Genomic DNA, 17115 nt, shown 5'->3' on the forward strand with positions numbered 1-17115 from the left:
CTTTTCCATCGATGGTACAACGAGAAAACGAAAGTTACTCAGTACTAAACTAATTTACGTACAAAATATATATCAACAGGTTAGATCACTGGGACCGGAGAATTCATAACATCTTAACAGTGAATATAGTCATATAGTCATTCTGTACTAGTTTTATTCATATATCTATTTTTTTGAAGGGGCGGGGGGGGGGGGGGGGGGGGGGGGAGAGAGGTTGGCTCAAAATATTTCGGTTTAAGCCCAAGCTCTATTATATGTAACAAAGAATTACGAATTACCTGGGACCTCCTGATATATGCCGATAATTCATACTGCATTAAAAGATAAAGGAATTCTGTGGTCCCATATATTTTTTATTTTATTTTTGATCTTTCCATCGAAAATTATACATATCCGCAACATGTGAAAAAACTTTGAAGTTGGTTGGGCGGAATATCTAGAGCATTTACTACTGCAAGTTCCAGAAATTCTGACACAAGTCGGGTATTTGCCCGAAGCCTCTGTCTCATGACATTGAATACATATTCAGTTACGTTGTATTCCGGGGAATAAGGCGGCTGAAAAACCAGGGACACGCCATATTCTTTCAGCATATTTCTTAAAATGCGATCTCCCTGTCTATGGTGATGGAATCCACAATTATCCATCACAACCACATCGCCTTGTACAAAAACAGGATTCCCCATATCGTTCGTATCGGACATAATTTCGTCGAAGAAAATTTTGCGTACTGTTGCCGTCGTCGGACATGTTTCCAGCGATTACTTAGTAATTGTTATGTAACTGATAGTGTACAATAACTCCGCCTACCGGAACAAATTGGGTGTCAGATCAACTATTCAGGTTGTCTAAACTCCGCCCCCGACCAATCACAGAGGTCGTTGTATACTTGACTCGATTATTTGAATACTTCAATACAATAGTATCAATACTTTGTTCAATACTATAGTAAGTGTGTCGTTCACACCTTCCCTTCATCGGTAGTAAACCTATATCAGTTATAAAACTAAACATGTAGAAGATTGATTGTTTGAAGGGATGTAACGAGTACCAGGGTCACTTGTTTCGGGTTGGTTTCGGGTCGGTTTCGATCCCGACACGGTTGGAAAAAAGATACCTGGTCACCCGAGTCAGTATTATTTTCAAGTTCCTTATAAAATGTTTTCAAGTATCTCTATACTCTTGAAGGCTGTCTGTTGATCAGAAACAATGTTTAATATGCATGTAAACATATATATCTGTTCTATAAACGGCTAGTTTGTGACATTGTCAGTTGACACTTTCTCATTGCCTAGAAACGCGCAACAGCCTTGACCTAACACTCGGAATTCCTCTGTGAATATTCACAGAGTAAACATACACATCCGAGACACCTTGAACGTATCTACGTTTCAATATTACCGTAAATAACGGTATACACAGATGTACAAATTCAGCCGTCATGTCTGACAGTGAGAAGTCGCCGATTTGGAAGTATTTCCAACTATCTGAGGATAGAAAAAATACTACGTGCAATTTATACAAACAACAACTAGCGTAGAGGTATGATTTTTATATTTAAAATTATCATTTTTTCCTGATTTTCTTCCTTGTTTTAAGATTCCGGCCAAATGGCAATTTTAATTGTTTTTATAGATTACGAGTCGATTTACGATCATTGTGAAAAATTCAACATAAACTTTAAAACAAATACATCAATTTCAATTACAGTGGTGGGAATACATCATCCATGAGAAACCATTTAAAAGTGTGCATAAGAAGGTTAACGTTAATGTCACAAGAGAACATAGTCATTCTAAAGTACTGTCTGCTCTGGGTTTCGTCAGCAATTATAAATGCGGGTCAAGGATTCCGTAACTTTGTAGTGGAGGATATAGTCTGCGTTTTGCAGAAATTGGCAGATGCAACAAATATTCTCGCTGCCGAAAACAATCCTACTTCTAGTAGCATAAGCGTGTTAGTCTCGAAGCTATTGTACAACTTTCTTTGCGAAACAGAAATCCATTCGGGTGTGATTACCCAGTTCAAATTGGTTGTACGGGAAAGCTTGGCAAAACGGTATTGCTTTCCAACCTGCGAAGCGCTTACTTCGCCGTTTCTGTATGCGGCGGCGCTCGGGCCACGCTACATGCCACAGCGGTTCTTGTACGACACGGATCGCGAGTACGAGAAAAAAAAAACCTATTAAATATCCGAACTACCGAGGTCGTATCCCCTGACTCTACTGGTACATCCCTCCTTCAGGTCAAAACTGAACCCGACTCACCGCCGAAGCACGTCACGTGGCCGTGTTCGATAATAACATAGGAGATATTGTAGATCTCACAGACGAGATAACTGTGGACAAAACGCGGAATATAACGAATTCGCTTGTGAAAAGGTACGGGAATGTGACGCGTTAATATGTGGAAGCGGTATGAAATGAATACCCGAAGGTTTCCGCGCTTGCCAAAATATTCTTATCAATGCTAGCAACTTCCGTTCCAAGTCAACGAGTATTTTCAGCAGCGGACGGACCGTTACTAAATTACCGGTGTCATTGAATCCAGAAAATATTGATAACATTTTATTTCTGAACAAACATATGCCCCAAAGTGCTAGCGATATTTTGTACACTGCTCCTGTGACTGACTGAAAGAGCTATCGAGGTTATGTTCAATGCCTGCACGACTACACCCATACAATCACAATGTCCACACGTAAACCATGGAGCCGCGCGATAAACCGAGAGAGCGCAGTTCTCAGTCACCTACCGCTATTGCCAAGTCTTCCTGATGACGAATGAACAAGGATTTACAAACACTCCAAACACAATAAGTTTTAGATTCACTTTCCTCTTGCGAATAAATATTCAGTTTCATAGTATCGTCGTCTTGTGTTATATGTAAGCCTACTGTAGTGTTACATTATCAGAGTTAATACCGTAGATTTTTGGTTCCGGTCATGCGCACAAGCTAACCATCGTCAGCCAAACAACATGGTTTCCCTGATAGAAGCGTATGATAATTGTAACTCTATAAATTCTGAAAATACATCATAATAGTCATTTCCCCGACATAGTCAATAACGTCTGGACAACTATGCAAGTCTAAATCATGTTGGTTAGGCGGTAAAAATCGGTGGGTAAAAGGGTACTGGTCGGGTTTCAATAATAGATAACTCGGGGCAAAAAAAAAAAAAAAAAGTGACAGCCCTAGTTTTAAAACTACCACCGATAATAACGAAAATAAATTCAAATAAATAAGGAAACAAACCTGTATGTAGCTTACTGAAAGCAAACTACACGCTGAGAACTATAATTAGATCAATGTGTTCTTATACTGTAGGTAGAGGAATTATGTGCTTTAAAAAATGTGATTTTGGTAACGCTTAGCTGTACGCCAAATGTTAAAGTGAAGTTTGGTGATCGTAGAATGATCCGTTTTGGAGATATCGGAGGAGTCTATGGCAATACGCCACCTTGCGCTGGGTCTGTTGGTTCTACTTTTTTGTATGAATGGAATATCTGTTTACATATACATCTGATGTGTGGATCGCTGTCATTCAATAACGTAAACAAACCCATGAGACATGATTGTAATACTGTAACAGGGACATATTTTGAGAGTTTTAATTGAAATAAAGAATATGTGATATTGTATGATTTTACCGATTGTTCAACGTGTTGTGTATCGCGTCCGTTATATGCCGTCCGTATTAGTGCAGCTATGTATACATGTACGTTCCGTATGTATTCGTTTCGTCTGTATTGTACTTTGTAATTGTACTGTCCGAGTGGTCAGTCTTGGTGTGACGTCGTGTAGTTTCTGTTGTTTCATTGGTTGTTTGTATTGGGCAGTTGGCGGGAGTTTCTTTGTGTGAGAGAGAGATTTTAGTCGGTGTCGGGCATCTTGACAGGACAGACCTGACAGATCTAGATGTAAGTCTTTTACCTTTTCTAACCTTATATTTTCACTTATTCTTTCTATAATATATATTGGTTGAAAGTGTTTAAGATTTATGAAATGTATATATATATTATTTGATAATATTAGACAAGAATGGATAAGATTTTGTGCGTTTGAAAAATAATTGAACATCGTATCTATATTCATGTACATGTACGTGCATTTGTAACCATTTTTATAAAATAGATTATTTCATAAATAATATTTATGAAATATATACATCTGATTTTAATGTGAGATTGTGTAAGACAGTAAGGGTATATAGAGTGGTTTTTATTTGTATTTTTAGAATTCCATATTACGTACAAGCTTATACCTGTGTGTAGACTTGTATCGCTCCTTATCACTGTGGACATGGGCTTTTGGCCATTACCCAGGTAGATATATCATTATTTCTAAATTATCATGATGTATATTCTCGGTGAATACTTTATGTCCTAATGTAAAGATAAATGTATCTTTCTATCATTCATATTACTTAAACAGAATTCCTCGTGTAATGTGACATCATATAGACGTGACGTATTGTCCTAGTGTTTCTGTAAGAGTTATTTCCCTTTGCGTATGAAAGTTGTCAGAGTATGGTTAGCTTGATAGTGTGTTTAGTCTGTTTTTATTTCTTGTTACAGAGTCTTTATTATGTCCATCCATGGAATAAATTGACGAACAACACTTGTGGTCTTGTTATATTTGTTGGCAAGAATAACACCACTATTACAATACTGAAGCATGATTAGTCAGTATTTACTTTTTGGAAATATTGCAAACAAGAAACGTTATATGTCTGCAGACAAGGGTCAAGTTATTGGACGCCTTATCTGCAGACACAATAACCTACCTGTCATGTAAATCTTGAAATTAGGACAAGTTGACGGAGGAGTAGTTCTTCGGTCATCTACATGTATGTTGTTACAGAGGTACTTCTGCTTTGAAAGTATGGTGTAATGTTAGCTTGAACAGGCTTCTAGTGTCAAAAAATGTGCTGACGTTAATAACATCCACTCCCTTATTTGTAAGGTAATTTTTAATAAATTGGCGAGTTGTTGGAGGATCCCAGATGTCTGTACGGACAGATTAAAAAAAAACACTTCATGAATGCTTTGATGAAGATGGTATATCTGCTTGATTTATTGAAATACCGCTGTCTATAGCTACGATAACGTCTAATTTGAAGAGTGAATAAAGAGTGAATTACACTAGTATTACTGCATCTGGGACAGGACAAATTTCCACACGGTCATTGCAGTCATATGACACAGCAATGTCAAGGAGTCTAATATTCTGTTCCTACGGCAAGGTGTGCTCAGCGTTTGATCGTTTGAATGGTGGTAATTTATTTCCAAAATATGGAAACCCGCCGACAGCATAGAATGGTCCGGGAGGTTGAAATTTTGATAGAAACATTGGTTATCTCCACGGTTCTCTTTTAAACGATGACCATTCGTACGTTGTATCGACTGTGTTTTTGTTTTACCAACATATATCAAACCACACAGAGCACATTCAAGAACATTAACAACGTTGGTAGCTTTACGTTTTAGGGGCTCACAGCTTCTGTAAGTATAAACGTTATAATTCAGAGAACATTTGGATTCATTTACAATGATACGAATATTGCAGTTTTAAGGTCCGTTTTGATTATAACTATTGCAGTGTTTGACCAATAGTTTTTCATCGTGAAGCTTTCCCCGAGTATGTGTAATGTATTTTTGTTTGTATGGTTGTTGTTGTCTAATTCAATGATAGATGAGGACCTGTAAAACAGCAAGGAGACAGCTTGTTAGGTTGTATTTACTTTATTCCGCTAAGTACAAGTCACGATTTTTTTTACAAATGAAGGTACTTTCCTGTAGTATACAATATGTAAAACAGTATATGCAATGGAGATACAGTAAAGTGAATTATAATGAAGTCCACAGCAACATAATGAATATAATGACATCTTGACCGATAGGAACTGATTAATCAGTAGGAGATTCAACACAATCATGTTAGTATTGATTAAAAGATAATCCAAAATTTAAAGTTATCATGTCATAAAAGATATCAGAATAATGAACATGAATTGTCGTATTAACGTATTACGGACAAGATCAGGAAGATTTAGGAATTAATCTAACATACTGAACCAATAGTTTACACGACAATGCTCTTTTTCAGAAGGGGAATTAACTATGAAATAGGGGAGATAACTGTTGTAGAGAGATTACTTCGCAGTGAGAAGTATTGTCAATGCCTGAATACTATATATTTAAGTGACAGCTCTTAATTAAATTTAAACAATTGAATAATTTCTATGATTATCACATATTTAATATGCTGCTGCTAAGTAATACATTATAACATACATACTGTTTGTAAGAAGTACAATAATTAGTGTAAGATTTACAATCAATGTTGACAACAATGATGTGTAACATTTCAAAAACTTCCGTAAGGTATATAACAAGAAATAATACGTAGTCTCACTAGAAAACAGTAAGTAGACAGCTTGTTACGGAGATCTTACTTTATTCCGTCCCAAGTACAAGTGAAGATTTGGGGGGAAAACTACAATTCAAGGGACTGTCCGTGAAAGGTGAGATTTTGATTGGCTGACCAGTTCGTGGCGCATGCTCAGATTGCTCACAGGTACGTGTGGGTTCTTAACAACGCAGCAGTAATGCACGGTTACGTCATGTTTATTGGTAGCCTGGACTAATTGAATCTGTTCTCCTTTTCATTATCCTATTACAATAGGTTTTAGTGTGTGTCCAGGCTGGCCGAAATGATAAAAGTGGCTTGAGCCTTTTGTAAATATGTTATTGACTTAATTATAATATATACTGCTTTTAAGACAGGATGACCAGTACAAAAAGTAAGTTTGAACAATGAAATATTGACTTAAGTTGGTCAAATACAAAAACACTTCAGCAAAGATTAGTGGTGAGAGATTTCCGGCTTTAACTCAAAACACGGGTTTTCCTAGCTAGGGCTTAATATTAATAGAAAAATTGACAACTTAAGCAATAAATTACAATAAGACATATATTTTATTTAAATTTAGATTAATAAGAATCGTGAACCTAAATTTAATGTAAAATGTAAATACTCTCAGAGTATTCATTACATATAAAAAATAAAGATAAAACAAATTTCATAAAGAAAAATGGAAAAATGGATAGTGTCCTTATGAAACGTATATCAATTTAAATAAAATCAATCTTCAGAATCACCTGTGCCTGCCAATAACCGTCACTGTTTTGATTGTAAGTTGTTTTTGCAAATTAAGACCTCCCCCACTCTAGCCATTTTTCTGACCTTTTACTTCCTAAACTACCACAGGTTGTCTGTACCTGAATGAATCGACGTGAATTCCCCTCTCGATACTCCGGTTTCCTCCAATGTCTATCAAAGTTAACGAGAGAGATTGATGTAATGATTACACGACCTCCGTAAAATACCAGTAGTTGGTCCTAATGAACAGTACCTATCATGTGAATTTCAATCTTGTTCAATAAGGAACGTTTTTTTTCGTCAGTTTGTGTTTTTCGAATCACATCAGTACATATATAGATATGATCTTTTTTATGGTCGAAACAGATTTATTTACAAAATTGTGTTTTTCACACCATGTGTTAAATAAATACACATTGTCATTGCATCATATGAAAGCATAAATTTCGGTCATGTATAAACAATTTAGACAGTAGGATTAAGAAACACGACCAAATCTAAGCAATGTAGTATACTGATGAGCATGCTTCCCATCCGTTGTAATTACATGTAGCTCAAACGTGCCCGGAATTACACCGAGATCATTGACTTCGTCAATTAGCTGAAACAGGAACAGATGATAAAAGGAGAGAGGGTAAGAAGTGGATTAGGGTGAGAGAGGTGATAGTAAATGACCATGATATATGTTAGTAATTAAACGCAATGTTTCAAAATTAATTCATGTACCTCATACACAACTGACTGCATTAGCAAACCCATTTTATAATGGCTGAAGCTGGTCAAAATGGCTGAATTGGGCATCACTAAAGAAAGGTGTCATGCACACACAGTGAGTGCGTGAATGCCTCATAGTTTTCTAGGGAAACAAAAATGTTAGCATAGCTATACTGCCGACGCTGTATTGCAGTGGCATATTTACCTTGGTTATCAGTATTAGTGCAACGCGAGCGTTCTAGCTTATGTCGCCGACCTTGCCCTATGTACATTGTACAAACGTTTGTGTACACATTACTCCCTCCCATTTCATTACCACAACCCGCCACGCGAACTTCTGTATACATCCTGAGCAGGGAAATCTGCAGAGATGCCAGGGAAAGGTTTGTGTTTAAATTTATTTTCAGATATCTGTTGAGTATAAAGGACTGATGTGTATCTAATATGTTAATTGTAATGGTCAGCAAGTCTTAAGGTACATGTTAGAGCTATTTTTACCTGTCCTTTTCTGAAGAGCACCACTACGGGTGTATAACCTGACTAAAATGTCAGCCTTTGTAATGTTGATGTAGGTTAATGAACATGCATATACAACATATTTACATAATATAGAAAGCATTATTTAATTGGTGTTGTATATACTTATAGTCTTGAATTGTCTTATCTGTTTTAACGTAACTCAAACATTAACACGTACAAGTCTTCCAATGTCCCCGTCCCCGAATCCTTTCCTCAAACAAGCAAGGTTGGAATTTCATAGCGATATGTATGCCATCAGATTTCGGTCAAAGATAAAAGAATTACACGTGACGGCAAATACATGTGATATATTGATAAGCATGGTCCAAAATCAGCCTAGTGTTTGTGGTTGTTACCTGATAACCTAGTAAGATTAGATGTTGTAACTTGGACTGCGAAGGAAAGAGGTTACATACGGGATGTAAACAATAACAGTATATCTATAGTGGTGTCAAGATTTAAGAGCAGAGCAATAATTTGATAGACTCGGGCTTTATCATAGTAACAACCCACGAATATGGCACTTTGTGGAAGTTAAGTGTGTCATTAGAGAGAGAGAGAGAGAGAGAGAGAGAGAGAGAGAGAGAGATAAACATTTTGGTGTCATTGAACTGCCGAATGTGTTGACCTGACGAAAGTAGATTTATTCCAAAATTTCCCTATAGAAACAAAAGCGAGTGAAAACATGTGCTTTAAACAAATTATCTATCTACACATTCATATATATATATATATATATATATATCAATCATTTTAGATCCATATCTATAGATAGGATAGACAACTTTAAACGATGCTGATAACCCAGTGATTCTATACATAGAGCTTGAATCATAAATAAACTGTTCGACGGTGGAGGAACTTTGGACAGTGTTGGCTTTGTTGTATTGTCCTTTTCTGACCAGGCTCACATTGACCTCACTTTGCCCATTGTCAGTTAATACTAAGAGAAGACTTTGACAAACAATGATATTACTACACCCTTCACTTTAAGGTATAATTTATAGGCCTGTGTGAACTCGGCTTATAAAAATGTTTTTCTTATTCACCCTCCGGCATAAAGTGCACATATAACATACTGATCAGAAGGCCAATTAAAACGACAGATTGATGGAAAGGCTCCTGTACTGACGCACACTTTTCAAATTCCCAATGTAGATAAATTGTCTTATAAAGTACATCAGTTGATCTCATAGAATAGAAAAGGTATAAAATTTCCTGAAGTGGATGATGGGCACTGAAAGACAAGCTGACTATCCTTAGGTTTGACCATAGCTTAATTGGTATTAACCCGCACATATTCTGCCGCCTACTAAAGCCATATGTGCTCCCAGTACTGGCGTATGAACTGGATAGGTTCTGTCACCGATGCCTAAGTACATTAACGTATATACATTCTACCGATTTGGGCTAAGATAAACATGATAACACCATAGTTTACACAATAACATTTTATTCAATAATACAGCAAATATTAAGTATACATAAGTTACGTTTGGGTCAGGAAACCAGTATTATAGAGAATCTAGGCATTTTAGATTATGTCCCAGTTCTGTCTAAATTGGTGTAGTAGCAAAAACAGCTAGTCTGAGGACGCTAAGAGGCTAATAGCAATCTATAGCATCCTTTATGATAAGAGCAGAGACGATGGCACCGGCATCATTGGAATTTTCCCAGACAGATGCAACATGTTTCAATAATATTAGAAACTCCAAAATCCCCCGTCTAGCATTTTTGTTTTAAAAAACATTTTATTGCCGTTAAGCAAAAGGATTGGGCACAAGTTACAATAACATTATTAACGTCCTTTCCTTTAGGAGAAAAACAATTACATATATACATTTCAAGTGTCTAGCAATATCAACTGCACTCCATCCGGGGGCCTATAGGTGTCAAACTCAGCCTCTGAGAAACAATAGTGTTTCTTTATATAATGTGGAGCAGGAACTTCTTCTGATAGTGTGGACAACCACCCAGGTGGAAAACAACATCTGCAATATTCAGAGGAGGAAAATTCTTGATGCCTTTGTAATGTATACTGAAGAAGAGAAAACGGTCCATCTAGAACATCTATACCAGACTAGGAAGTCGTGTTTGTGAACGGAAAGTGATGTGATCCTTAAGTTATATTTTCAGACGTATAGGTCTCCAATTACATGTCCAATGGCTAAGAGAGGCGTTGAGTGGAATTTACATGGACTGTCCTAGTTTATCACATAAAGATGATCAATTTACGGATTCAACTGTTTTAGCGTTTGTAGTATTTCTTTCCATAGACTTTATTCTACATACAACAAGATACATTACTCAGTGAATAAAGAAATCTTTGCTTGCTTCTAGGATTACTCGTTGAATGAAATTATTTGCACAAAGACTTATAGAAGGACTTTTAGTGAGCCGGTAGCTTGAAATCTATCTAGGTTATTTAGGTTAACACCTGCACAGTAACTCTTGGGTTACACCGGACTACCTCAGTTACTTAGGTACAGAAATAGAGTAACATAATATTCTTCCTATTAATAAGAAATTTAAAGAGACTATATGAACAAGAAACTACGAAATGTTCGGAAGGAAATAGAAGTGAAGTTGGTTGTGTATCAGAATGCATCATCAGATCACACTGGATCAATGTAGCACAAGATTGTCGAAAAGAAACTTCACTATGCTCACTTTTTAAAAAAATCTTTTTCGAAAAGCATTTCAGCATGATTATAAAGCAATATTGTAGGTACTGTAACAAAACTGGCATCACACAACAAGCCGATGTTTAACATCTGATAATTCTTTCGTTGTTAAATCAGCATTTGGCGCGATATATTACAGAATAAAGATATACAGAATTCATTTATATTAAAATATACTGTAGTTTAGAGTTCAATGAATGAGGTTTGACATGAAAAACATGTTCAGATTTTTTACCATGTCTACTGATTATTTTGTTTGCAGGATTGCTTGAACGGCTTGAAAATGGCGGCAGTGTACTCATTGCGGAAGGATATTTGTGGGAATTCGAAAGAAGAGGCTATATACAACAGGGAGCACATGTACCGGAAGTTGTCTTAGAACACCCCGAATTGGTCAAGATTATGCACGAGGAGTTTGTTCATGCTGGGACTGACGTGTGCGAGGCATTCACTGTAGGTCAAATTGGCTGTATCTATTGCTCTGAATCGCCATTTTAGAATTTTAAAGTTCAATTTCCGTTATGTCTAGATTTCTTATCCTTTCCCGTAACTATAATCGTTCAATGGTTTAAAGAAAATAATTTATGAGGGGATATGACATAGGTGGAAATCCCTTTATATTTTGCAGTACTATGGTAATAGGGAAAAGCTCCGATTTATAGGACGGGAAGACGACCTAGAGAAACTCAACAGAATGGCCCTGAAGATGGCTCGGGAAGTAGCTGACAAGACGGGAACGCTAATGGCCGGCGGGATCTGTAACACAGGAGTTTATCAAGCAGACAAACCGGAGACACATCAGCAAGTGAAGGAGATGTACAAGGTAAACAAACAACAATTAGTGTTTTGTGTAGTGTAGGAAGTCGGCAAAGTCAGAGCAAGGCATAAGACTTAAATTATTTCAAATTTTCTGTTTAACACCTGTCATTACTCTAGATTAAATAATTACCTAAAGATGAAGTTATAGTGAATCATTCTGGTTCACATATTATTCAGGACAACGTGTACTTTATGTACGCTCTATATTGTTATTGGTGTATTAGTTGTGCATTTCGCCCGACATGATAAACAAATACAAAATTAATGGGCAATAAGAAGATTTAGTGCATAAGATTTTGATTGCGACATTTCTTTGTGTTGAGGTTCCCATATCATTTGGATCGGTCGAGTTTGCATTAGTTTTAACGACTTTTGATTCAAGGCTGCTTAAGCAGTCAAATTCAGTGTTCTGTTCAGGGTATTCACAAAAGAAACATGTTGTGGTTTGCGGTCATCCTGCTGATACAGTACCACGTTGGAAGATAAAATATTTACCTGTATAATACAAACTATAGGTCAGTACCGAAATAGGTAGTACAAAATATACATATGTTTGAGGATAAATAAAGAGAAAATCATATTTAACTTTAAAAAAAATTATTAAGATTGATTAAACATTTTATCATACAATCTTTTCTATTTTACACTTCTACATAAACATGTTTAAAGACAAATCGAAAATAGCTCCAGTAATGCTTGAATAAATTTCATTTTTTCCATTCATTCAAGACTTATTAAACTTTTTACGATCGATATTAATTTCGAGACTGATATTGAAGGTGAGGTGAGCTCGATCCCAATGTTACTATTAATCTAATGAAATCTAGCACTAATCACATAAAACGCTAGAGGGCGAATGACTGGTTGGTCGTCTACTGTGCTGTTATCGTTAAGTGTCGTCTATTTATGATAATATATGTATAACTATATATATATATATGTTCAATTACATATTAAACCGGGTAATTGTCGATTGGTACACAGGGCCTATATCTAACATGTTTGTTTGTAACTGATATTTGAATGCACAGAGTATATTCTAATGTGAATTCTCATATGTAATCTATTGTAGGAACAAGTAGAATGGGCAGTGGATGAGGGAGCTGACTACATGATAGCTGAGACTATAGACACCCTAGGAGAAGCCAAAATAGCTCTAGAGACCATTCAACAGTATGGAAAAGGTAACGGAGAAAATGATACTGCATTTGCATTCACCAAGTTCCATCAAGTCACTGTCGTTTGGGGCCTATACGTGTGTTTTGTGTATTAGCCACAATATTGCTAAACCTAAATACTTCAGATAGACCAATGCTGTAATTGAACGACCTGTATTGTAAGCTGGCTCAAGCTATTGGCTACAAGGCTCCCATTCTAACGATTATGATGATGTTGACATGTTGTTTATTTTTTGAGAATAGACAATGAACATTATTCGAAATAGGATATGATAAATCATATTATCACGAATTTGAACAAAATCAGCATCCGCCACAATGATTCTTTTAGAGTTTTTTTTTCAATGTCATCTTGTTTTACCTTTTACCTAGACTTCGAAGACGCAATAATGATATATTCTGGTTTATTCAATTACTACATTAATAAAGTAACTTTATTTTCTACATATATTTAAACGTACATGTTAACATTTCAACTTCACAACCTTTCATCTGTCAAAAAGGTTTATGTTATGTTTTCTATATATGTGAAAGTTATGCTAGTACAGCTTTTATAAATTCTAAAGCAGATCCTGTCTCTCTGTCTTAGGGATGCCAGCTGTTATGACTCTTGCCTGTTACGTCCCGGACGAGACGATAGACGAGGTACCAATAGTGGAGGCATGTCGTAAACTGGAGGAGATGGGAGCTGCTGTGGTTGGCCTTAACTGTGGGCGGGGCCCCAAAACCATGCTTCCACTTCTACGAGAGATCAGGAAAGTGTGTAAAGTAAGTAAAGGTGACGATAGGAGGCCAATTCGCAACGAGAAGCAGTGTGTGTTCTCGGCGGGATCTAGCACAGTGCTACTGTATGTGTGTGTAACTGGAATCGAGGGTAGACATCCCTTGAAAGAACAAACAAAATCAGTTTATCTGAATTTGTAATTTTGGTTACTTTCCCCAACGCCATGTCATTTTGTTTTTTTAGTATACTGGGAAAAATCTAGGATGTAAGAAGTGTATGAAAGGTGAAATCACATTGAGTTTCCATAATGGGGTATTGATCACATTATCATAAATAATGCAATGGAACAAATATCATATACATATAGTAAGAATGAAGAACCACATTGATATTATTTTTGTGGATTCGTTCTGGTTCTAAATGTTTACGTACGACATATCGGATATGCATACTAACGCTGTTGACGTTTCTTTTTGTTTTGGTACATGTCGTGGTATACTTTGTGTATGAGCATGAGTTCATTGTGAATAAAACTTTAACATGTATGTATTCAGTAAGTCAACTTTTTAAAATCTCAAACATGATATAATTTCTCGCCGTTTTTTGTGTTGTTGCCTCCATAGGGACCAATCGCAGCCCTGCCGGTTACGTATAGGACTCGTGATGGCTGCCGTAGTTTTCAGTCTCTCAAAGATCCCGACACAGGTAAAACAACAACAGCCTTAACGGCGAGTGTCTGTACAATTAGTACGGAACAAAGTGACACGAAAGTTTGGAAAATCTTGCGGATAAAAAGCAAGCATTTATTCCCGTGAAAAATACATGGTCGACATTATCTTTTCCGTAGATACTAACTCTTAATTTCAAATTTTAGTGATCACTATATTTACACATTGTATAATTTATATTAATAGTGTTCTTTTCTTATCAATATTTACATTTATATTTATTCAATCTATGACCTGAACTGAATTATTTGAAATTGGTTTTTTTTCTTGTCATCGGATTTATTTTTGATGTTATAGGTAAATATGCGTACCCGATCAATGTAGCGTCATGTCTGTGTAGTCGAGATGAAATCCGAGAGTTTGCAGAGGAAGCCAAAGCGATTGGAGTAAATTACATCGGGCTATGTTGTGGGAATGCACCAAATTACTTCCGAGAACTTGCGGAAGTATACGGACGAACCCCAGAGGCTTGTAGATATAGACCAAACATGTCTTTCAATTATATATTTGGAGACACTGAAAAGACGGATAAGTATGATTCGAAGAAGTTGAGACAGTACATGGTAACGGGAAAAGAATAAGAGAAGAATAATGACAGTGAGGAGAGGAGAGATCTTTTTTAAAAGTAAGATCGAGTGAGTGTATGATTTTTTAATGTTACGGATACCGTTGGTGAACATAGAAACAAGAACAGCTAAAACGTAATGTAATCTATGTTTATCTATATACAAATCAGGATTTTGAAAGTTGTTTACGTGCTTTGTTGTGTATATGTTAACTATGACCAATCCCATTTTTACGAGAGAAATGTTGATGACAAACGAGAAATCCGCCATAGCTTGAAATGAGCAATTTGTATATGACAACCTTGTGTATAATGTACGAGAATGATGTGTGACTCTAGAAACTAATGGTCAAGATGTATGTGTAAAATGGGACCAAACGGCAATAAACTTACCGTCGCAATCAAGATGACACCGGTGGTATTCTCAGGAAGTGATTACTCAGATAATTTGTTGAATGTCTTTTATCAATCAACGAAATAAATCTTATAATAAATTTGTGTTGTTAAACAACTCATTCTGTCGAAGACACGTCCATATATATAGTACACTTACGAACATGAAAATATTTTGCATAGATATAGATAAGTAAGTCTAATCGCTTCATTTCACGGAGAAGTAAGTGGGCCACGTGCTTTTGTTCTGGGTGAAAATATACAAGCGTTTTGTAACATTTCTGTACATGTCTACTGAACACGTGTTCAGCTGTTTTATTCGCCAAATAACATCAGTATAATTCAAACAGTCAAAACTGATCTCACAAAACACTTACAATCCTGAAACCATTATCAAAATTCATCCAATAGCTAATTTTCTCAGGTACATCCTAACATTCGTCTGCTCTGTTGGGTGGGTTGTTTTATGATATCAAATAATTTTCGTGAGTGGTAAGATATTTTACCTATCTCTTCAAATTATGGTGACTATTTCGGCCTTATCAACAACTCGTGTCACCAAAAGACTCCAAAATACTCCAGGCTTTCATGTCATAAAGACAGAGCTGATATCGAGAGGGCAATTCAAGGTTATGAAAACCAAATTTTCTTCCATAGATTTTACCTGCGAGTAATGTCACATATAGTATCACTCATAATTTCATAGGATTTGAGTACTTCATGACGATTTGCAATTTTGACACCATTAGAATTACATAGAAAAACACAGAGAGATATAATAGGTCTCACGATTAAAGGCAGTAGACTTAGAAATGAGACATAACGGACAATATATATTGTCTAGTCGTAGTGTATATACATATCCGAGGACTACATATGTGTATATGTTTCTAAAGATTATAGAAGTAGTATCTAAGTGTAAATACTACATGATTAGCACAAATGTGTAACTATCATGTTCAAAGTTCATATGTAGAAATAACAAATAGAACACACAAGGATAGGATGCTAACTATAAAAGATGTAGCAAATTAGCATTTTTTTCTATTTTGATACCTTTTTTTAACGAAAATTATGTCACAGAATTAGTTCTGGTTTTAATACTATTTGATCATTATTTTAAGTCCTTATCAAAAGTTTTAAAAAATAAAACCAATCACATTTTATCAGGACACGGCAGAAAAAAACTACCACTGTGACCTAGGAAGTGATGCATTTTCACAAAGCGACGACAGTTCCAGATACGGAAATGCCTTCTTTAGTTCTGTAATGTATATCACAATGCACACACACAATCAAACAGTAATGTATCTATACAGATAGTGGAAAGCACTACATGATATCAACGAAAAACTTCGTCAAGGTTTATATAGACTCATTTTCCTGCTAGAAGCCCATGCTTTTGACCATATGACGCTTTTCTAAAAGACCTAGAAAGACGAAACATCTGCATGACAAAAGCAAACATTTTCTAGGGGGATGAGAATTTGAAGTAAAATGACACACTTGGTGCAAGCTCTTGTGCCAGGTTTAGGAACAACATATCAGGCAATCTTCCTCACCTGGCCGTTTGTGTGTCGCTCCCTGAGCATCAATTACGCATGTTGACACAACGGGATGGCTGTAAC

At 36.1% G+C, this 17115-nt stretch overlaps 1 protein-coding gene across 1 annotated transcript; it reads left to right on the plus strand.

The window, feature by feature from the left end:
• The first annotated feature begins 8210 nt into the window (after window positions 1-8210).
• Window positions 8211-15582, plus strand: LOC132559060 (betaine--homocysteine S-methyltransferase 1-like). Its single transcript, XM_060223666.1, has 7 exons — window positions 8211-8260; window positions 11343-11533; window positions 11709-11903; window positions 12972-13083; window positions 13667-13845; window positions 14425-14506; window positions 14827-15582. The coding sequence occupies exons 1-7, from the start codon at window positions 8248-8250 to the stop codon at window positions 15108-15110; spliced, it is 1056 nt and encodes a 351-aa protein (XP_060079649.1). The 5' UTR covers window positions 8211-8247; the 3' UTR covers window positions 15111-15582.
• Window positions 15583-17115: the final 1533 nt, after the last annotated feature.

This window comes from Ylistrum balloti, unplaced genomic scaffold (assembly GCF_031769215.1).
Source record: "Ylistrum balloti isolate Yb309-2 unplaced genomic scaffold, AGI_CSIRO_Ybal_v1 Utg370850, whole genome shotgun sequence".
Classification (NCBI taxonomy): Eukaryota; Metazoa; Mollusca; class Bivalvia; order Pectinida; family Pectinidae; genus Ylistrum; species Ylistrum balloti.

Bases quoted from the DNA above. Each gene is read 5' to 3' on its own strand.
- LOC132559060 (XM_060223666.1), top strand. The intron at 11,904-12,971 runs GTAAACAAACAA...AATCTATTGTAG, and splicing joins AAGTGAAGGAGATGTACAAG to GAACAAGTAGAATGGGCAGT. The intron at 14,507-14,826 runs GTAAAACAACAA...TTGATGTTATAG, and splicing joins TCTCAAAGATCCCGACACAG to GTAAATATGCGTACCCGATC.